The sequence below is a fragment of the Alexandromys fortis genome, unplaced genomic scaffold (assembly GCF_014885135.2).
Source record: "Alexandromys fortis isolate MF-2015 unplaced genomic scaffold, M_Fortis_MF-2015_v1.1 scaffold_88, whole genome shotgun sequence".
Taxonomy (NCBI): domain Eukaryota; kingdom Metazoa; phylum Chordata; class Mammalia; order Rodentia; family Cricetidae; genus Alexandromys; species Alexandromys fortis.
In genome coordinates this window covers 2,669,715-2,691,546 of record NW_026067961.1, presented here as the reverse complement: position 1 = coordinate 2,691,546, position 21,832 = coordinate 2,669,715, and the positions used below count along the sequence as shown (strand labels likewise).

At 52.9% G+C, this 21,832-nt stretch overlaps 2 protein-coding genes across 8 annotated transcripts in view; one reads left to right on the top strand and one right to left on the bottom strand.

Annotated features, from left to right (window-relative positions):
* The window catches only part of Nphp4 (nephrocystin 4), an 82,287-nt gene that overhangs the window by 12,090 nt on the left and 48,365 nt on the right, over positions 1-21,832 (top strand). For 5 of the 7 annotated variants that reach the window (XR_007593746.1, XR_007593747.1, XM_050153263.1 and 2 more), the window contains 7 exons: positions 6,608-6,780; positions 7,802-7,866; positions 8,955-9,110; positions 12,269-12,405; positions 14,267-14,448; positions 15,019-15,145; positions 21,427-21,609. Coding sequence is in view for 5 of the 7 variants with exons in the window: in XM_050153263.1 (XP_050009220.1) it covers positions 6,608-6,780; positions 7,802-7,866; positions 8,955-9,110; positions 12,269-12,405; positions 14,267-14,448; positions 15,019-15,145; positions 21,427-21,609 (1,023 nt within the window). In the remaining 2 variants the exon portion in view is untranslated. Of the gene's footprint in view, positions 1-6,607; positions 6,781-7,801; positions 7,867-8,954; positions 9,111-12,268; positions 12,406-14,266; positions 14,449-15,018; positions 15,146-21,426; positions 21,610-21,832 lie in introns of those variants that run through there. The other 2 variants (XM_050153264.1, XM_050153266.1) reach the window with 2 other exon arrangements.
* LOC126508190 (40S ribosomal protein S25-like) lies at positions 17,333-17,740 on the bottom strand. Its single transcript, XM_050153277.1, has one exon. The coding sequence runs from the start codon at positions 17,736-17,738 to the stop codon at positions 17,361-17,363; it is 378 nt and encodes a 125-aa protein (XP_050009234.1). The 5' UTR covers positions 17,739-17,740; the 3' UTR covers positions 17,333-17,360.

The window sequence follows — 21,832 nt, the reverse complement described above, 5'->3', positions numbered from 1 at the left end:
AGTGGGGAGCCCAGGTGACAGCTTCTGAAGGCTGAGCTATTCCTCTTTAGCAGGTGAACTGAGTGAGGCAGAGGGAACTGTGCTGTGACAGTTGGTACCATGGCTGACAGTGGAGGGGACCATGGCTGTTCTGAGCGGCTATTCTGGTCACTTACACCCTGTGGCTGCTTTTCTGCCACAGCTGCTCTTGCTGTAACTGGCACTGAGTGTCAGGCTGTCTATGAACATGCTGCCCTCTGACCTTGGCCGTTATCTGGCCTTATGATTCTGTGTGACTTGGCATGGCGCATTCCGAGGCTTTCCAGACTAAACACGGGTAGCTGAGGGAGATAATGGCCCCAGAGGTTAGAAGATTAAACAAAACCTTGTTAAAATCTATGTCACGGGGACCGGAAGTGTGTCTGACATGATGTTATTGGGTGACTTACGCAAAGCTCTCGGAAAGGTCTGCCAGGCCAGCGTGCCAGTGGCAGGAGGCTGTGCTGCCAACCTTGTACACGGCTCTGTGTGACCGCACGAGGGCCGTCTCAGCACAGGTGTGGGGTGGCCTGTGCCCTTGTCACTCTGGAAGAGTCTTGTCCTGTCTCATGACAGTGCTGCAGCGGGTGGGGGATGGCACAGCCCCTCCTGCCTTTGTGGCAGCCCTGTAGGCATGGACGGGCTCTTTCCATTTCCCGTCTCCCTCTCCCGTGTGCAGAGGCCCACGGAACCTGGTGTCGTGAGAAGTTTCTGTGATGAATGGTGATGGTGGCCTTCTCTGGGGAGGGACTTCTGAGGGCCAGGCTGACTTTCACCTCATCCTTGTCCTCCTCCTGTGGAGGGTGGCAATCTTGAGTCCTTGTTTTGAAGGTGAAGAAAGCAGTTGCATGGAGCACGGAGCCTCCCCACGCGCAGCCCTCGGTGGTGAGCCTTGCTGGAGGCATCGCTGTGCTTTAGGTCAGCAACCTTCTTCGAAGCCAGCACAGAGACAGGTGGTCTCTGGAGGTCCAGATGCACCCCCTCCCTTCTCCTTGTCCCCTTGTTTTCACTCTGCATTTAGAGAGGGCTTTATCTCTGCTCTGCTCCCTGTTGGCGATCCTGACTCGGTCCAGCATGGGATCTAGGTTGCCAGGTTGGACACAGGGCCCTTCCATCTCCAGTTCTGGGAGTCACAGATGCGTGGCCCCTGTAGAATACCCAGTGGCCCTGCGAGAGACCGTTCTGCTGCTTCTGTCTTTGTCTTGGATTTGACATTGTGTTACCCTGGGTTTCAGTTGCCCCAGAAGCCCAGATGCACTCAGATATCACTGCCCCCTGCTGGCCAGGTATCCTGAGCCCCAATACAGACCTTTGTCCAGGAGATCCAGGATCCAGGCTTGTTCCTGACTTGTTTACCTATGCTGGTGGGAGCCACATCAACTTGGCCAGCTCAGCCCGGGCAGCAGTCTTGATTTGCCTTTGGTTGAGGCTGTGTGTTGGGAGTCAGTGAAATGGAGAGTATGTAGGCTTAGCTTGTGGTGGCCAGAGCATGGGGGGTCCTGAGGGCGAAGCCTGAACTGCCTGCTCTGGCTTTTCCCAGCTTATTGCTATGCTCAGTGCGAACAGCAGAGGCCAGTGATGGCCCAGCGACAAAGCCCGCTCCACAGCCATCAGTGCCTCTTCACACCAGCTTCCTCCTGTCTCCCGACACCAGAATACAACAGAGGATATTGTGCTCAGTTCCCTTTGCTGTGTGTGGTGTGTGCCTGCACCTGTGGTGTATGAGGTTGACATGCTCTGGGTGGGTACTTAGCATGTGCTGTGGTTGTGGTCACTGGCTGTCCAGTTGCTCCGGCCACACGCCTATAGGGACAGATGACCAAGATGCTGCTTGTCTTTCAGCGGTGGCCCTGAGGCGTGTGAGTCAGGCAGATCTGCTGTGATGTTACGGAGCTACCAGCAGCAGGGGCTGTACTCGGGGCTACTGAGGCTGTGTGGTCTATGTGTGGCCAGTAGATGGTCTGAGTGATGCTCTGGTGTGTTGAGCTGGCACATGGTGGAGAGGGTAGGGGTGAGTGGGAGATGCCATCCCAGAAGAGACGTGCCTTGGTAAACAGTGACTCTTCACTGGTCCCTAGTCCCTGGTCTTCTCCAGTCTGCACTCTGAGATCTCCCCTGGCAGAGAAATTGCTTTTTGCTTCCTTTCAGATGGTTAATTGTTCAACCTCTAGGAAATGCTCTTCAGACGTCTTCGTGGTGTCCACGGTACGGCGCCGTCCCCATGTCTTCTAAGGTGGACATAACTCTTCTCGGATTGTTTCCTTGGCTGCTGCTTCTCATGGGGCCCGCTCACTCCTAGGATCCGCCTAGCGTGGAGCCTGACAGGAGCAGTGTCTGTTGACTGTGGCCAAGGCTGGGCTCTCACTGTTTGGGGAATGGCCTGCCAATGACTGGGGACAAGGGACTTGAGGCTGGTTGCGTCTGTCTTCTGGTGTCTCTTGCTTTAGGTTGGTGGCGTGTGATCACCCCCTTTTATAAGTTAGCCAAGGAATTGCTCTCCAGCTGGAGGGAGGGCAAGCTTTTGGCCGAAGTGCTGGGTTTGTTACCAATTGCACATGGGCCAAAGCTGGGGTGTCAGGAGGGTCACTCAGCTCTGTGACCATTGCACACCGTCTGCAGAGATGTGCAGTTGAGTGTGAGCCATGAGGATCCCAGCCGCTGCCCATGAAGTGGGGTTAAGTTCACTGGGTAGATGGTGTTTGAGCACCTGCTGTACCCATCTGAACATACAGAGACCGACAAGCTCCTGTGTAACCTTCCAGCCAGGGTTCAAGTTTGCATTGCCCCTCTAGAAGCACTCCCATGGAGGGCTGGGCTGCTCTCTCTGGCCTGTGCTGACTTTACCATTATGACACCTTCCCTGCAGGGCCAGCTTCCAACTTCAAGACTGAGCCTGTGAATGTCTTAGGGGAGCGTGGGTTGCATAGAATTGGCCCAGCGTGGGGTGGTCATTGTTGATGGGCACAGGCCAGGAGACCTGAGCCTAGGCTGAGGCAGAGTCAGTAATGGAAGCTGCAGAACACATTTGTGGATTGTTTTCCTGAAGGTCCTGCATTAAAGGCTTGTTGTTGTTGTTGTGCAGGTATGGGGTGAGCGTACATGTGTATACACATGTGTGTGCATGTGTGTATATATGTGTTTGTATGTGGTGTGTATATGTGCATTGTGCACATATGTACTTGTGTGTGCACGTGTGTGCACATGTGTGCCTATGTGTTTGTATGTGTTGCATTCATGTGCACATATGTGTGTGCATGTGCGTACATAAGCATTTTGTATGTGATATGTGTGTATGTATGTGCACATGTGTTTGTCTGCATTCATGTATATATACATATGTGTTTGTGTGCATGTGTGTATATGTGCATGTCGTGTGCATGTTTCTGTTGCACAGGGGTAAGTGGGAGGGTTGTCAGATTCTCCTTTTATCTCCACCATCCACTGTGAGCCTACTCTGGCCCGGAGGTGGCAGCTTTTTTGCCTAGGTGCTAGGGACCGGAACCCAGGCATGGCAAGAAGTCATATGCACGGAGCCACCTCCTCGACCTCTAATGACTTGTTTTGAATTACTTCTTTGCACGATGTTGGTTTAATTTTTCATAGCTCTCTGCTGGTCCCGTGAGCATGGGTAGCAGGTTGGCTTAGCTGTCAGCAGGGCTGAGTGCAGCTTCCTAGAGGCTCACTGTCAGAGCTGCTTTCAGTTCTGTCATTGTGGGCAAGAAATGGAAACCTGGCCCCTGGGCAGTGTGTCTGTTTCTGAGGATGAAGGCATCAGGATGATTTATTAATTGGTTTACCCCTCCAGGGAGGAGCCATTGTTCATGAAAGAGTTGTGACACAGGGTGAGAGAGAGAGAGAGAGAGACAGACAGACAGACAGACAGACAGAGAGAGAGCCTTCTCTTCTGTTGGCATGACTTTCACCACAGGGGATTTGATGGGCTTGACTCAGACTTTTAATCATGCTGTTTTAGTTGACACACAGTTTTCTCCTCAAAACGTATGGCGTTATGCTAATTAAATTGCCCCGGCTTGGAGGGCTGCTCACAGGTGTCAGCCGTGCACTGTCTGGGATTCTGCCCAAGCGTTTTGCATGCTGGAAAGCTGGGGCGGTTGGGGGGGGGGTAGAGGGGGGGAAGGGTGCTCCTAGGCACCATGCTGGAAAACTGGAGTGGTCGGGGGAGGGGTACTCCCAGGCACAGGTGATCCAGAAGAACGGAGAAGAGCATGTGTTCGTGTGTCCATCTCTGAGAGGCTTTTGCTTCCCCAGTTGCTCAAAGCTCTTGGCTCCTGAGCAATGTAAGCATTTTCCTAGTTGCCCAATCCGCCATTTATAAAGCCTTTGTGCTTTGAAATTGTTGGAGGCTGATGTGTTTCCCAGGCTCCTTATGGCCTCTTTAGCATGGTCCCCACACTGGATGTTTAGAAAAGAACACATTCTTAGCTAGGAATGAGGCCCATGCTCCTGAACTTGGATGGCTTTTCAGTGTGTTTGCCGAAAGATGCCGGGACTGGCTAAGATGGGGAGGCTCTCGTGTTGGCATTTTTCCCCCTTCTTTTTTCCAAGGCCGTTGTCTTGGAGGCCATGAAAGGCGGTGCCTAAGTGGTACAGCGTGCTTGTTCTCGGTGCTTTGCTTGGATTGGCCCCCACTGGTCCCATTGCTCAGGTGGAGCAGTTTCAAGGTGACCTCCAAACTGGGCGACGCCTACTGCTTCCTGTGAAAATTTAAATGTTTGTTTTACTGCCGAAAGAGAAAGAGGGCAGTCTTCACAAAACCAGTATGTACAGGTGTAAATATGCAGGTGAGGTCGTGACAGGCTCAGCACGGCTCTGCGAACCGCAGTGTCTGGGAGCCCGACGCATAATTCCCATAATTCCGTCTCTGCCCTGCCACCTGCCAGCTCTAAGTGGTCATTATTTCATCATTCTGCAATAAAAGATAATAGAATAACGATTTATAGTTCGTGGCTGATGTTTTAATGCGTCCCTCCGTTATCCTGGCTGACAGTCTGTGATTACAGTAACCACTTTCTGGGTGACGCCATGCTAATGACTACCTAATAGGAGTGTTAGCCCGAATTTCAATCCCATGGCATTGGTCACCCTCTGCCATGCCTGGCGCTGTCTGAAGGGGGTGCCTTTGTGCTCAGCTGCGGCTAGACACCCCGACACTGAAAGGTGGCAGCGTATGGAAGCCAGCCCAGCACATGAGGCCCTGAGCTGGCAAACCCAACCCCAAGCTCCACCTCTGTCTCTTATGGTTTGTGATGTGGCCAATTAGAACTGGAAACAAATGCATTGAACCAAACCAGGTGTGTGTGTGTGTGTGTGTGTGTGTGTGTGTGTGTGTGTATGTGTTAGAGGTAAATGGATTTGCCTCAGCTGTCCCGTGTCTTTCCCTTGTATGCCTTCACCCACCCAGGGGCCAGAGATTTCCGTTTGCACTTGGGAATAGGAATGTTATAAATGAAGGCCCTTTAAGAAGAAATTGACTAATATCTACTAGGTTCCAAAAATCTTTTAATGAAAAGATATCATACCATACTTGGGGGTACCAGCCTGTTCTTTGGCACTTGGGAGATGGAGGCAGGAAGGTCAGGAGTTCAAGGTCGTTCTCAGCTACATCATGAATTTGAAGTCAGTGTGGGCTGCTGAGGCCCCTGTCTCAAAAAGCACACAAAACCAAACAAACAAAAATGGAGAGATGGGTTTATCGGTTAATAGGACTAGGCCCAGGTTCAGTTCCCAGCACCCATGGCTCACAACCATGCTCCAGGGGATCGGAGTCCCTCTTCCGGCTTCTCGGGATGCACATTGCTCCTTCCCCCAGCCCACCCCATACACATGTCTAAAAAAATAAAGCCCTCACCTATGTTACTAAGGGCCTAACCCCCTCACCTCCCAACCAGATCTCAGCTGATTTTCACTGTGAAAGGTGCTGGCTGTGGGCTTCTCTTAGTTTAGGGAAGGCTAAGAGTTCTTGATTGAAGCACACTTAAGTGGGACTCCATAAAACATACATATCAGGCAGGGTGAGGGTCAGCATGCCAAGCTGTGGCCCAAGTTTCTATGCTGTGCGGTGACCGAGGCTCGGGTCCACTGTGCCTATCCGTGTTTTGTGGTGTGTGCCTTGTGTGTGTGTGCATATTTGTTTGTGCATACACAGATTTGTGTGGGTGTATACACGTGTCTGAGTGCCTTTGGCTGCCTTAGGTTGATAGGAGAATGTGACTTGGCCAGTTTGAACCCCAGACAAGTACGTTGAGCTGAACAAGGAAGGGATGATGGCTCTCATCCCTCGGTGAAACCCAGAGCGCACTGATATGCTGGTCTTGCTGTCAGCTGTCTCTGGGGATCTCATCTCTGCTCTCCAGGGCTGGAGTCACAGGTGGGCTGCCCACCCACCTGGCACTTACGTGGGCTTCTGGGATAGGGACTCCAGGTCCCAAGCTTGCACCTCCCCAGCCTGTGAAGGTTTGGTGGGGATGCTATGCCCTCCTCCCCCACAAGGGTACTGGGCGGGGCCTGACGCTTGTGTGTCCTTGCCTGTCGTCGCCTTCGCCAGCAGCATCCGCTTTCTCTCTTGCAGCCTTTCTACTTCCACACCACCTTGAACCACCCAAACATCGTGGCCGTGGTAGAAGTGGTCGCTGAAGGCAGGAAGAGGGATGGCTCCCTACAGGTGCTGTCCTGTGGGTTTGGAATTCTTCGCATCTTTGGCAATAAGCCGGAGTCTCCCACCTCTGCTGCCCAGGACAAACGGTACCTTCTGTGTTTCTCTCTCTTTAAAGATTTAATTATTTTTATTTTATGTACGTGGGTGCTTTGTTTGCAAGAATATCTGTATAACACGTGTGTGTGTGTGTGGGGGGGTACTAATTCTAAATTAGCCAAAGAGTCGCTCTTTTCTGTGGAGTGAGAAGCAGCTTTGGTTGAGCGTGTCGGGTTGAATGGGGTTTGTCCGCAGGCCCAAGCCCTGATCTGTCGCCCATTTTCGGGATTTTAGGCAGGCTGCCTGCTAGTCTCTGCACAAGAGGCAGCAGGTGACAGTCGAGGGCCTGCTACACACCAGGCTGTTTAGAGACTGGACGAACCAAGACGGAGAAGCTCTGTGTAGTCCTTCCGACGAGGGTTCACGTTCACACTGCACCTCTAGATCTGAGTTTCTCAGTGCGGGAGCTGCTCCCCCAGGCCTGGCCGTTCTTTTCTGTGGAGTCATCTCATGCACTGTAGGATTCCTGGCAGTGCCTCGGCCACCACCAGAATATGCCAGGAGCAGTTTCTGCCTAGCGTGTTAACTAGATATACCCCGCAGATGTGTATGGGAATGTCATGCCTGGGTAAAGACGCGGCTCCAGTCAGGGGGCTGGACAGTGTCTTCCTGGGACTTCGCAGTCAGGCTATTTCTGTTGCTTTCTAGCTTAAAATTATTATTATCATCACTGTTGTTTGCATGTGTGCGTCTGTATGCACGTGTGTGCACCATGGAGCCCAGAAGAGGGCATCAGATCCCTTGGAGATAGGGTTTCAGGTGGTTGTGAGCAAGTGCCCTTGACTACCTAGCTGTCTTTCCAGCCCTTTTTCTAGCTTCCTGCTCCTTGGGCTGCAGGTCTGTGAGGCATGTTTAAAATGACATGGCGGGCTGGCCCTGCCCTAAGCCACCCCTGTTTCTGCAGCAGATGTGACCAGCAACATTTAAGAGGCTCTGGGAGGCCGGGTCCCAGGGGCTGTCCTGGTCATAGGAGCTAGGCAGTTGACATGGTTTCTTGGTTCTGTCTTTCAGGTTGAGGCTGTATCACGGCACCCCCAGAGCCCTTCTGCACCCACTCCTCCAGGATCCCATAGAACGTAAGAGCCTAGCCTGGTCTTGGCAGGTGACTTCCTGCACTCTCTCTGTCTCGCTCTGTCTGGTTGTCTTTCTCGGTCTGAACCCTTTCAGCCTAGCAGAGTGTGCGGTGGTTCCGGCCCCTCTGATACAGGCTGGCTTTGGTTCTTAGTGGACGGAGGAGGACCCTGCCTCTGTCTCTGACCTGCCCTCCTGTACCTGCCTCATGTGGGGCCTGCTGCCTGCAAGGCTGTGACTAAAAGTCAGCTTGAGCATCTTCCTGTCCTAGCCAGGCTTGGGAACTGCACAGCTGGTTTTATGGCTAGAAAGACTGAATTGGTCAGAATTAAACTTCACGATTGTGGAGTGGACATGGTGGTGTCTTGGACACTTGGGAGGCTGAGGGAGGAGGAGCCCTTCATTCTTGGAGTCCAGGGTCAGTTTGAGCAATACAGACAGTGAAACTGTCTCAGAAACACATACAGAGCCACGGAGATGCTTGGTCCCTGGAACCCAGCTAAAAAGCTGGCAAGGTGGCACCTGCTGGCACCTGCTCATATTTCCAGCAGCAGAGAGGTGGGCGATGAAGACGGACAGATCTCCGTGAGCTCCTTGGCCAGCCAGCCCAGCCTACTCGGTGAAATCCTAGGCCATGAGAGGTCCTGTGTGAAACAAAAAGTGGAAGGAACCTGAGGAGCAGCACCCAAGGTGTCCTCTACCTTCATCTCCCTGCGCCAGGTGCACACGCGCATACACACATGCATGCGCTCACGCACAGTGCAAGCAAAAGCCGAGAGACAAGATCTTGTTTCAATTTCAACAGAGAGTGAATGCAGCTTGGTCCTTTTTGCCTTTATTTTATTTTTGTTATTTTGAGACAAGGTGTGCTGTGTGTAGCCAGGTCTAGCCCGGAACTCGAGACAAGGTGTGCTGTGTGTAGCCAGGCCTAGCCTGGAATGCGCATCCCTCCTGCATGCGGTTCCCCAGTGTGAAGACAGGTGTGGGCAGCACATCTGACTCATTCCTTAGGAAACAAGCTGTCTGCTCATGGCGTTTGTTGTCTTTCCTGGGAAATACTCTTGCTTTTAGCCCCTGTCTTCTCCTCCCGCAGAGAGCAAGCACATGACGCTGATGGAGAACTGTAGCCTGCAGTACACCCTGAAGCCACACCCACCCCTGGAGCCCGCCTTCCACCTGCTCCCTGAGAATCTCCTCGTGTCTGGTCTCCAGCAGATCCCTGGCCTCCTTCCTCCTCACGGGGACACGGGTAAGCTGCCCTTGGATCTGGCCACTGTGAGTCTGGGTTAGCTCAAACCTCAGAGGACCTGGGCTCATCCTGACAGGTGATGGTGGCTGGGCTGCCCACGTGTTCCTTAGCTCAGTGGTGTGGCCTGGTGGTGTGGTGGGAGAGTGGGTGGCAGTGACACCCACCACTCAGTCCCGTTGTGAAGAGTGTCAGTCTCCAGCCTGCTCAGCATCTTTCCCTGAGAAGTGCTGTGGCACCCACACTTCCTGTCTCCATGGCTGTGACACCGCTGTCACTGGCTCCCTTCACTCCTCGGTCATGTATCAGTGACATTGTCATGACTACTTATTGGATGTACTGAAATACATATAACAAAGTTGACCACTGTAAGCATTTTAAGTGTTTTGTTGAAGGGGCACTAGGCAGCTTTATATTGTAAAGATTTGAAGTTACACTAACAATCCTTACTCAGCAAATCCCGGGAAGACTAGACATTCTCCCGTCCACACTCATCCCTGCAGAGAAAGCCTCTACCAGTAGCTTTGTGTTCCTGGCCTCTGCTCTCTTTGCTGTGTGGTCTCTTCAGCCCATGAGTGAAGAGCTTCCTCCCAGCCCTGAAGGCTGGGGAACAGCTTGGCAACAAAGCCAAGCTTGAGACTCGGGCACTTTGCTCCAGAGCCGTGGTGTCACAAGATGTGACCCAGAGATGGTTGCTACACAGAGACTCCCAAACCTGCCCAGCCTCCTTAGTCCCCTATGATCTGTTCTAGAAGGTTCTACCTGCCACTGTGGATCTCGTGCTTGCAGTCATCTCCCTCGCCTCTGTGCCGAGAGGGTCATGATTATGGTCGTGACCCTGGGCCCTTGATGGGGTTGGCCATGGGTCCATACTTCCTGTCCAGCCCAGACCCCTTCCAGGGCTACCAGGCTCTGTCACCATCCTAGCTCCGTAGTGTTGGAGAAGCTGCTGTTGGTTCCTGGCCGTGTGGCTAGCTTAGACCCAAAATAATCACACAGAAACCGTGTTAATTAAATCACTACTTGGCCCCTTAGCTATAGCTTCTTATTGGCTAACTCTTACATACTAATTTAAGCCATTTCTATTAATCTATGTATTGCCACGAAGTCATGGCCTACCAGCAAAATTTTAGCACATCTGTCTCTGGCGGTGGCTCCATGGCTTCTCCCTGACTCTGCCTCCTTTCTCCCAGCATGCCATTTAGTTTTTCCCGCCTACCTAAGTTTTGCCCTATCAATAGGCCAAGGCAGTTTCTTTATTCATTAATGACAATCACAGCACACAGAGGGGACTCCCACATCACCCTAGCAACTCGTTGCCTTCTTCTGTGTTGTTGCCATGTAAGACTGGGTGTGTCACTAGGATGATCCCTTCAAAAGACTTGGTTGTCACCCACCATTGCCTTAACTGTGTTGTTCAAGCAGTACATAGTGAGGTCACACAGTAGAGTTGTCCTCAGGGTGGACTCCAGCCATAGCAGATGTGGGTCTCTCTCCCATCACACCCATGCATGTGACAACGCCCGTTCACTTGCTCAGCTCTGGAAAGGTGTCCTCGTCGGCAGCACATCCAGGGCGCTCCCTGCTTTTAGGTTCTGTATGTGCCGACCACCCATTCACCAAAATGGCTTTTCAGCCCTCAGGCTGTGGCTCACAGTTTCCCCCTCATTCCTGGGTGTGTGTCGCAGTGAAGATTCTCAGGTAAGGTGGTGCAGGAGACACTTCCTGTTTACCTCAGGGCTTGGTCAAGACCACCATCCTTTGGGATGACACCTGTTGGTAGACTGGCCTCTGGTGGGGCACCGTAGATTTCTGAGCCCTATAGTCTCTTTTGCTGAATGACAGTAGTCCCCTGGGATTGGCTGGTTTGATCTTTATCAGAAGTGTACATATGGAGAGTCAGGGTCCGTGCAAGCTTGGTTCCCGAGCCCGCCCTCATTCCCATCACACTCCCTGCTCTAGTAAGCAGGTGAAGGTTTGGGCCAGACCCCACCCTTCTCCTGTGGGCTGGTCTGCTCTGGTCACATGCCGTCAGGTGGTTTGGCTATTGTCAGGGCTGCACTGTGTGTGGATCCTGGGCAGTCTGTTCCTCATTCTCCGCCATGGCTTTCCCCTGTTGGCAGTGAAGTCTGTGCAAGGCCAGGCAGGCTGCTTGTCTTTTATCCTTGTGCCTGGTTGTTGAGCATTCAAATGTTCCATGGCATAGAGTCAACCCACCGTCTGTCCGAGGCAGTGTAAGCCTTGTGAGGGCAAGGAGGTTGCTGTGTTCCCCTTCCTGTTTCTGTAGAAGCAGGTAATGCAGACACATAAGAAATTGATTCGCAGAACATAGTGGTCTGCTCTGTAGAGAGGAGAGAGCAGGGAGTCGAAAGAGAGCTGTTGCGTCTCTCACGTTCCTCTTTCCTGGCTCCGGCTCCCCTCCTTTTCCCTCTCTCTCAGAATTATCTGGCCCTGCTTTGCTGTAATGTTCTGCTTGGAGTCACCAGAGTGCTGGACGTGCCTCAGGCACCTCCATGCCCACCACATGGGCCCTTCTTTCTAGACGCTTTCTAAGGAGCAGCCACACGGCAACTTTCTGTCTCTCGTCAGGACAGCGGGGTCCTAAGGCTAGGGTACCACCTCACTGCTCAGGGAACCATTGAGGGCAGTGATTTCTTCCTCCAAAACCTTCGATCTAAAGGCATCAGTGATCACAGAAATCATAGGAGGTGGAGACGGGAGCAGACAGGTTCCATCGGGTTGTGGGAAGTGGCTGGCTGCTTCTGGGGAACTGAGGAAGACAACATACCCGGATCCTGCCTTCAGCATGGACACCGAGCGCTGCTCCAGGGCTATCCTCATCTTCCCTGTCCCCAGGCAGCCCCAGGAGGTACTTCTGGGTCAGGGCAGAGGGTTTTCTTGTGGTACCAGTTGGCATGTTTCTTCCCGTGTCTGTAGCAGGGACATTTACATATTTGGACCGTTCAGATGATGCAGGGTAGGTCAGCAGCGTGAGTCAGAGCCGGCGAGGTCTTGCTGAAGCCTCGAGTGCTAGAGCTGGAGCCAGCAGATGCTGGGTGAGCTTGGTTCAGCCCGCCTAGCCCTGCGGAGGTTCTGGTGTGCTGTCCTAGCAGCCTGAGACTGGCGGGAACAAGGTTAACAGAGCCCTCTTCCCACTCCAGGAGATGCCCTGAGGAAGCCCCGCTTCCAGAAGCCCACCACGTGGCATTTAGATGACCTCTTCTTCACCCTCTACCCCTCCCTGGAGAAGTTTGAGGAGGAACTTCTGGAACTGCTCGTCAGCGACCACTTCCGGGAGGTAACTCATGCCTCACCCTGCTGCAGTGTAACCTGACCCTGCCGCCTCTGCAGGGCTGGGATGAGCTGCGTTTGGTGTTGCTGGGTGTGGGGGTTCATCCTGGGAGGTGTGGTTTGGACTGGGGGTTCATCCTGGGAGGTGTGGTTTGGACTGGGGGTTCATCCTGGGAGGTGTGGTCCCAGTCGTGGGGGTTTGTCCTGGGAGTTGTGGTCCTGAGCTTGGTCCTACCCTTTGCCCTTTTGTTTCCTGGCTGAAGAGGGCACTTCTTTCCCTCCCTGGCTCACCAGATGAAGTGCATCTAGGAGGGGCCATTTTCCCAGGCCACACCTTGAGCAGACCCTCCACTCTGTAGGGGGTACTGATAGCCTTCAGCACAGATGTTAATTCTCGTTGATTGTGAAATAGTTTTCCTCTAAAAGAGAATTACCTCACCAAATGAGGGAAACAGAAGACACTTAGCAGCTACCATGGACCTTGAGGAGGTGGCTGAAGATGGCCCCCCCGTGGTGGTTTTCTTTCAGTGGTGTGCTCTCCTAAGACACTCTGAGTCCTGCCTAACTGTGTGGACACAGCCCTATCGTCCCCTGAGAGCCTCTGTTGGGAGCCTGTTCCCATCTTGTCTGTTGCTTCTGAACACGTGGGTTTGTTCATGTGCTTGGGTGTGGCTTTTGGGGGATCACCTTGGGCTGGGGCATTGAAGTGGCAGTCATGAGGGCAGCACACCAGCTCCCGTGTTGGCCTCACTCAGGCCTCACTCACCCCCACACAGGATGCACTGGGTTCTCTCTCCGGTCCTGTCTTGTTGCTGACCAGTCAGCCTCATGCTGTGGGCTCTGCTGCTCTGACAAGAGGTCCTCTCAGATGCTCTGTGTACCGCGAGAGCCTCCGAATGCCTTTGCAGTTGGGGGACCCCCGTGTCCCAACTGTCCCAGCTGTGGTCAGAGTGTGGCCTGCCATAGCTATGTTCTGCCCCGCCATAGGTCAATACACCTTCTTTATTAACCAATGGTAATAAAAACATATTCACGGCACACGGAAGGGCATCGCACATCAATCTTGAGTGGGAAGAAGATCTTCAGGCCCCAGGAGGTTGCCCTGGGATTAGCCAGGGTCATAGCCTTTGCGCTGCATGTGCAGCCTCCGCCACCATGACTGTGGGCCTGGCTTGGTGGGTAGTAGCAGTTTGCTGCACACAGAGGCTTAAACACCTCTAATTCCCCAGGTGCAGGTGCTTCTGACCTTGAGGCTCGTTCTCGCTAAACCGGGAGGGACATCTGTCCATTTGTTAGGGTTCCGTGCCTTTCTCGCTAAGCCGGGAGGGACACTTGCCCATTTGTTAGGGTGCCATGCGTTTCTTACCAAGATGGAGGTCTGTGGTGTCTAGCCGTGGCTTTGGGAGCAGACTCCATTTCTGTCAGCTTGTGACTTGTTGCCTGAGCCTGCATCCTCTTCCCATTCCACTTCCTCCTGAAGGACAGAGTGGAACCTGGGAGTGTGTTCTGCCCCTGGGTCCCTCTCCATCACTGTGGTGCTCATCTCCAGGAGGTGGCTCCCAGGCTCCCAGGAGGATCTGAGGTCCATGTGTATGAGGTTGCTGCATCTTAAGTTATCTTGCTAAGCTGTCTGTGTTTGATGAGGAATTCCCCATGTGCCTGGGGAAGGCCTTGGGGAGCACATGGTGTACCCAGTGTGCTCACGCCAGTGGCCATCGCTGTGTCCTGCCCTCTGGACGGACTCTTTTACACTCAGTGCCAGTCCACCTGGGAGCTTTGTGGACTCCATCTTGGCTCACCCCACCTCCTCTGGCCACTCTCTTCATGGCCATGCAGGACTGTTTCTCTGAATCCCGTGTCTCCTGCAGGGGGCCGGCCTGCTGGATGGTGGTACCCTAGAGGTCCTGGAGAGACGCCTGCACGTCTGTGTCCACAATGGCCTGGGCTTCGTGCACAGGCCCCAGGTTGTTGTGCTTGTACCTGAGATGGACGTGGCCTTGACACGCTCGGCCAGCTTCAGCAGGAGAGTCAGCGCCTCTTCTAAGAACAGGTATCTCCCCATGCTGAGGGGCTGAGGTGAAATGGGGATGTTGAGCGTACAGGGTGGGCTGGCCCTGTGGGGTGCCTCTCTGTCACCTCTCTTCCCTTCTGCTCAGTCACACCTATCAGGCAAAACCTCAGGGTTGTACACTTAGGAAAAGCTGCTATTTTTGCTTTGGGGCTGGAGCTTTAGAAGCTTCCAGCCGAGGGTCTGAAGAGCCCCTCGCACACCTCCTGGAGCAGCCCTGGGGTTTCTTTTCCAAAGGTTTCACGTCTTACTCTGTTGAATCTCATGTGCCGAACCCCATGCAGACATCACTCTAGGGCGCGCAGGGGTCAGCTGTCACACAGGGGCTCCCTCGCCTCTCTGGCCACTCTCAGTGACTTGACTGTCTCCCCTGAAGGCTGCCTCCTCAAGTCTGGAGGTGGAGCTAGTGGTAAATGCAGTGACCACTGTAGGCTGAGCAGAGTGTGTCCTGGAGTCCCTGGACTGCGGCTGCTCGTCATGGGGAGGGGGACACAGGTGGGAGGGAGCCCATGTTCTGACATCCGACACCTCCTGGTTTGTGTTTCCGACCAGCTCTGGGAACCAGGCTCTAGTTTTGAGAAGCCACTTGCGACTCCCGGAGATGGTCAGTCATCCGGCCTTTGCCATCGTCTTCCAGCTGGAGTACGTGTTCAGCAGCCCTTCGGGAGCAGACGGCAGTGTGAGTCTCCTTTATGGATCAGCTTCCGTGCGTTAGCTTCGTGCCGAGGGGGACTGGCGGGTGCCAGTGTCTTCTCTGCATTAAAAGCCTTGGTAACGGCACAGCCTGTGGGGCTGGGAACCAGCCTCTTTCTTCCCTCATCTTCGTGGGGACTGGACGTTCTGCGATGGTAGGATGCTGCCCAGAAAACTTCACGCACCAAAACATCTCTAATTCATAATTATTGAGCCGGTAATTATTTTGAAAAACGAGGCCATTTTGCTACATTTTTCATTTGCTGTTAAGTGTAGTGGAAGCTCGAATCTGCATGAGTGATAAGCGGCTCTTTAGAGTAAACTGTTCGTGCATCTACATCAGGATTAAAAGCAAGAATTTGTAGTTTTTGTTGAGAGAAGTGGAGCGGGTAGACAGCTTACATGGGGCACAGATCATGCTGCTCTTAAGACTCAGTTTCTGTTTGCAAAATCCCAGATCATTTGACAGCTAATGCAACGGAAGACTGACGGACACCGTGGTGAGGGCTTCATCGCGGGCCAGTTTCCTAAAGAAGGGAGTTAAGCCTGGGGCGGGGGGGGGGATTGGAGCCCACTCATCCACTGTGCTCTCCACATTTGCTGCTGCTAGAGCCCCGACTCCCGTGTCTTCTGCTCACATGGGACATTCCTGGGGTCAACCTCAAGTCTTGGTCACTTTAGCGAACAGCTTATCACCTGCTGCCTTGTTTATGACCAGGCGTTTTACCTCACCTGTGCTGTGCAGGTGCGCGTGGGCAGTGCGGGTGTGCGTGGGTGGTACAGGTGCGCGTGGGTGGTGCAGGTGTGTGTGGGTGTGGGCCGTTGTGGTGGACTGTGGGAGAACCAGGCCTGTGAGGTGCTGCTGGGCAGCAGGCACCTGTCCAATGTGACTTGGGAGGCAGAGGCAGGAGGATCGGATGCTCAGGGCCTTCTTCAGCTGTATACAAGTTTTTGGCCAGCCTGGACTACATGAGACCTACCCATGGCATAGCCTTGTCCACAGGCTTTACTGACCAAGGAGGGGCACCCAACCCAGCACCCAGCAGCATAGCCCCACCGCTGTCTTATTTGGGTATTTACTGATGTTCTTTGGTTTATCGGAGAGGTGAGTGCATGCCATGTGTGGTGCTGGTCTGTGGGCAGGGCCGACTCCTGGCCGTCACCTGAGTGATGCTGGTGATGCTGGTACTGTCCACGTTGTATTACTTTTGCAGTGACAGAACACCTGAAGACAGACATTTATGGAAGGAGGTGAGGGTTGACACTGGTTTGAGGGTACCCATCATGGTGAAAGAGGCATTGTGGTGGCAGTGGCTTGCCAGGGCGGCTTCAGGAGCGTGTGAGGCTGCTTGCTCACATGGATGGACCAGGAAGCATTGGTGGGGGTGGGGGGTGGATGTGCAGTCAGCTGCCTTCCCTTTTTAAATCCAGTCTGGCCCCCAGCCCGTGTGTGCGATGCCACCATTCAGGGCAGGTCTCCTCATTGCCCAGTTAGTTCACTTGGGGTATCTTTTTCTTTTTAATTTCAAGGCCATGGGTATCTTTTAAAATTTCATTTCTGATTTTGTACATGTATGTGTAACACACACACAAACACACACACATGCACACATGTGGAGGTCAGAGAACAGCTTTGGGAGCTGGTTCTTCCCTTCCACAGTATCAAACTCTGGCTGTCAAAGTAAGCCACAGTGTCCTTACCTGCTGAGCCATCTGCCTGTCCCCACCAGGTGCTTCCTTATCCGACCATGTTGAGAATTGCAATTAAACATCACAAACTTAACTGGGGTTTGGTTTGGGTCCATGGAGTCCTTGGCCTCTGGCCTCTCACTGCATCTTGGGGCCCTGGTGATGCCTGGGTCCTGCTTGTCCACAGGCAGAAAGCCCAGGAGCATTTGCCTCATCTACATCTGTTCCCCCATCCCATTATTGTCATAGAACAGGGGGAGTGGCCTCCGCCCAGGCCAGATGGAGCCCTGGGTACCAGAGCTGCCTGCTTGTAGCTCCCTCTGCTCTGTATAGTCTGAGACTTTGCTAAACACAGAGCTCACGTTTCTTCTCGTCTCCTTTTTTAGGCGAGATGAGATTTGTAGCCGGTGACTGCCCTGAGGTCCTTCTGTGATGGGCCCATGTTTTTTTTTTTTTTTTTTTTTGATTTAATAAAGTTTTATTTTTCCAAAAGTACAGCTGATTGAACCTGTTCAAGCATCTTCACCAGCAGCTGGGGCGTCTCCACGCTTTGTGTTTCTGGTGTAAATTACTTGGGCTCTGTGCTTTGAAACCAGCTTGATAAGCCCTTTACTAAGGAGCTCCTGAAGAGCTGCCCTGGCCAAGGGACCGCGAATCTTCAGTCTCTCAGAGACCACGGCTGGAGTTTTAAGTTTATAGTTGGGTACTTCCTTACAGAGTTTGTCGTATGTAGTTTTGTCAAACAGGACTAGATTGTTGAGCTTGTCCCGAATTTTGCCTTTGGACCATTTCTTCTTTTTGGCCTTGCCACCGGACTTATTTACTGGGTCTTTGTCTTTTTTGGCCGACTTTCCGGCATCTTTCTTCTTCTTGTCATCCTTGGGCGGCATGATGAAGCTTGGAGAGTGGCGACGGCCACTGCAGCCTCCCTAAGATGTCGGGGGGGGGGGGGAAGCCCGTGTTTTTATTAGAAGCCTGTTTGATTATCTGCGCTGCAGCAGCCGGAGGACCCTTGCCTTTGCTTGACTCCAGTCCCTCACACTGATTTGGGGCCCCCTCTGAAAACGTCTTTTCTGTCAGTCACTGCTCAGAGTGTGTGTCTGTGGAGAGCGCCTTGGCATCCTGTGTTCTGAACCCTGCATCCCTTGAGAGCATTTTATCTCCCTGGAGTCAGGAAAAGCTAAGGACCTCTAGACCCGGGAGTCAGTCAGGTGACCAAGAACCTGTGGCCCTGCCCCCATGACTGTGCAAACACATTGTGCCAGACATTGTAGTAAAGCTTGGTGTGTGTGTGTGTGGTGTGCTTGCATGTGTGTATGTATGTTTGCATGTGCATTTGTGTGGTGTGCTTGCATGTATGTGTGTATGAATGTTTGCATGTGTATGTGTGGTGTGCTTACATGTGTGTATATATGTTTGCATGCGTGTGTGTTGTACTTGCATGTGTGTATGCATGTTTGCATGTGTGTATATATTTGCATGTGTGTGTGTTGTACTTGCATGTGTTTATGCATGTTTGCATGTGTGTGCTGCCATATATGGGGGTCTGGGATTTGTGTCTGGAGGCTTCCTTGAGCATTTTCCACTTATCCTTTGAGGCAGGAGCTTAATGTCTTAGGGTTGCTATTGCCGTAATGAAACACCATGACCTAAAGCAACTTAGAGAAAAAGGGTTTGTTTGACTTCCACTTCCACATCACTGTTCATCACTGAAGGAAGTCAAGACAGGAACTCATACAGGGCAGGAACCTGAAGACAGGAGCCGAGCTGATGCAGAGACCATGGAGGGGTGCGGCTTACTGGCGTGCTCTTTATGGGTTCCTCAGTCTACTTTATTGCAGAACCCAAAAACAAAAGCCTAGGGTAGCCTCACCCACAATGGACTATCCCCCCCCTTCCCACACATAAATTAATAATTAAGAAAATGCCCTATGGGCTCGCCTGCAGCCAGGGCCCAGTGCTGCCCATGCGGCTGCTTCCTAGATGTCTAAGCAGCTGCTGTGCCCAACTCAGTCTTCACGGGTGGTGGCTACACCCTCTACCACACGGTCACCTCTGCAACCAGGACAACCTCTCTTGCTTCTTCAGCCCCGACAGGCTGACAAAGGAGCTAGAGTTTTGCTATCCCATTAGCCAATTAGGAGGGTTGTTCTAGGCCGTGGAGCTTGCTTTTGCTGCTCATGTGTATGGCTAAACATAACCACTGTGCTTAGTTGAATGACCTGAAAATATTGCCTAATAAATGATCCCTGTGAGTCTTAGTGATATCTCGTAGGCTGGGTCATACATGGGGGAGCAGATGATGTTAATATGGGCCGTTAGGCTTCCCTTGCCCCTGTGAATGCATGTGAAGGGAATTAACTGGCAGTGGCTGCCAAGCCCACTGCGCCTCTCATCTGTGCTAGGATGCTGCGTGCAATTGATGCTGCTTGGTGCGGACCCTCTGCTGGAGGGCTGGCGGGGAGGAGGGATGGAGGCTCAGGCCACCACTGCCTGTTTCCAGTATTTGTCACCTTGGGTCTCAGCCTTGTGCAGTTTGCCTCAGTAGCTCAGAACTCAGGTCCTTTTGGAGGAGTGGTTTCTGGACCTAGGCAGTCTGAGTCTGGGTGGGCGGGCGGTGGCTGGGTTCTTCCTTCTGTACTGCCTGTGTCTCAGGGCTGCACTCTAGCTGTGGGGTTCTGTGTTAGTGTTCAAAGGACAGAGCCTTCCCTTCCCACCATGAGACAGATTGCTCAGGGTCCTGGCTGGGATCTGAACTGTGGCCTCGGCAGTGGCCTTCACAGTGCCCCACGCTTTTTTGTCACCTCCCTTAGAGGTTTGATGACCTCCTAAGTCACTGTGCTTTGCTTGCAGAGGACTCCTTGATTGTCATTCCTGGGATGCTAGCTGTGACTTGGTATGTGTGTGTGTGTCTGTGTGTGTGTGCATGCACATGCATGCGTGGGTGTGTGAGAACTGGAACTCCAACGGCTGGGCTGGCAGGGCAGCAAGCCCCAGAGACCCCTGTATCTTACCTCCCAGAGCTGGGATTGCAGGACGAGCACATTGCTGTCTCCATCCCTGCATGCCTCTGGCTCCATCCTAGCGCTCTTCCCAGACTTGTCATCCGCTTCCAGGGAGCTCAGCTACCCCGGGATGAGCTCATCTCACGATGCTAATCGCATCTGCACAACCACATGCTCCAGGGAGCAGGATGGGACAGATGTACCATGAGCCACCACTCAGCCCACCACTGGGACTCTGGGCGGTAGCATCTGTGGGGGGCGGTGTCAGAATTCTGCCCGTGGCTTTGCTGACTTCAGTTCCACAGCAAACCCTGGCTCATGAGCCCGTCCGTGCTCCTTTGGCTTCTTATGGCTAAAGGAGAGCTGTTTGTTTCAGAGCAGTTTGGGTTTCTCTCTTTCTTTTGAGGATGCATGGATTCGAATTCTGATCTAAATTTGGCAGGAAAAGAAATAATAAAGCCAGTCACCATTTTTATTTTTCCTTTTGAGGTGGGGCCATCATCCTGTGTAGCCCCTGAACTCCTTGTCTCACAGAGTCCCCCTGTCCCTGCCTCCTGTGTAGCTGGGACTGCAGGGCTGCACTGTGGTTCCTAACCAAAAAAATCATGGCCAGGGGACCCCAATGAGTGACCACGCTTGCTCTGTGCATGTGTTTGGCCCCAGCAGTGAGGACTGGGGAAGGGCCTGAAGCAGGAGGCTCTGGGCTGGCTGCAGGAGACAGGTGCATGTGTGGAGCCGGCTGAAGCAGGAGGCTCTGGGCTGGCTGCAGGAGACAGGCGCATGTGTGGAGCCGGCTGCCACCAGCTCCCAGTTATCCTGTCGGGGTCTCAGAAGTGATCAGTAGCTCACAAATCATCCCTCGCTGTTAAAGGCAAAAGCGAGGAGAAGCGAGTGTTGATCTAACTGACAGATACTCCACATGCAAGAGGTTTATATTGATCGAGGACCAAACAGCCACAGAGAAGCGTGAAATTGGAAAATTAGATGTCAGGATCACCCAATTTGAGAAACGAAGCCAGAAGGCGTCGCACTGATCGCACGGACGCTTGGATGCCTGTTTTATTTTTGATCCCGCCTTGAGCGACTGCGTTTACAGAAGCCATCCAGCCGCTTCTGAGTTTAGGCTGTTTTATTGGCGAGTGTTCTGGCTCTATGTGTAGTGATTGTACTTTGAGAGGCCTGGATCTGTCACCAGTGCCAACTGACGCCCTGCAGCTACCCAGCACCTTCCAAAATCTGTCCTGCCCACGCAGGGGTAGGGTGGAGGCTGAGGCAGGGTGGAAGCAGGCGCTTCCCCGTGTGGCAGAATCTGATGGTAAGTTTCCCACTCTCTGGATTCTTTGCTTATACTTCAGGTGGTTGTTGTTGTTGTTTTTTCCTCACCCAGTGGCCAGGAACCCAGACCCCATAAACACTGACAGGGATGTGAACATGGCAGTACCTAGACCCACCCTCTGAAGCCTGACTGTGGGGAAGGACCAGCTCTGCTCTGCTGGTCTGCACAGTTTGAACTAGGCTGTGTGTGACCCCACCGCTGATTCCCACTCAGTGGCTGCTGTGCTTTGCTTCCCAGGCAGCCTCATCTACCTCTCTCTCCAACTTGGCATGCATGCACATGGTTCGCTGGGCTGTCTGGAACCCCGAGCCGGAAGTAACCCCAGGGAAGGTGACACTGCCTCTTCAGGGTGGGATCCAGCACAACCCTTCACACTGTCTGGTCTATAAGGTGCCTTCAGCGAGCATGAGCTCTGAGGAGGTAAGTACTAAGTAGGAGTGATTCTCATATGCTTCTAGCGAGTTCATTTGTGTGTGTGATATTTGGGTACAGTCACCCTTGAGAGTGCATATGGATGCCAACAGTTACATTGTGTGTGAGCGTGTGTGTGTGTGTGTGTTTGTGTGTGTGTGTGTGTGTATGTGTGTGTGTGTGTGTGTATGTGTGTGTGTGTTTGTGTGTGTTTGTGTGTGTGTGTGTGTGT

Excerpts from the sequence above, each read along its gene's own strand:
- LOC126508190 (XM_050153277.1), bottom strand. The coding sequence starts at position 17,738 with ATGCCGCCCAAGGATGACAAGAAGAAGAAAGATGCCGGAAAGTCGGCC.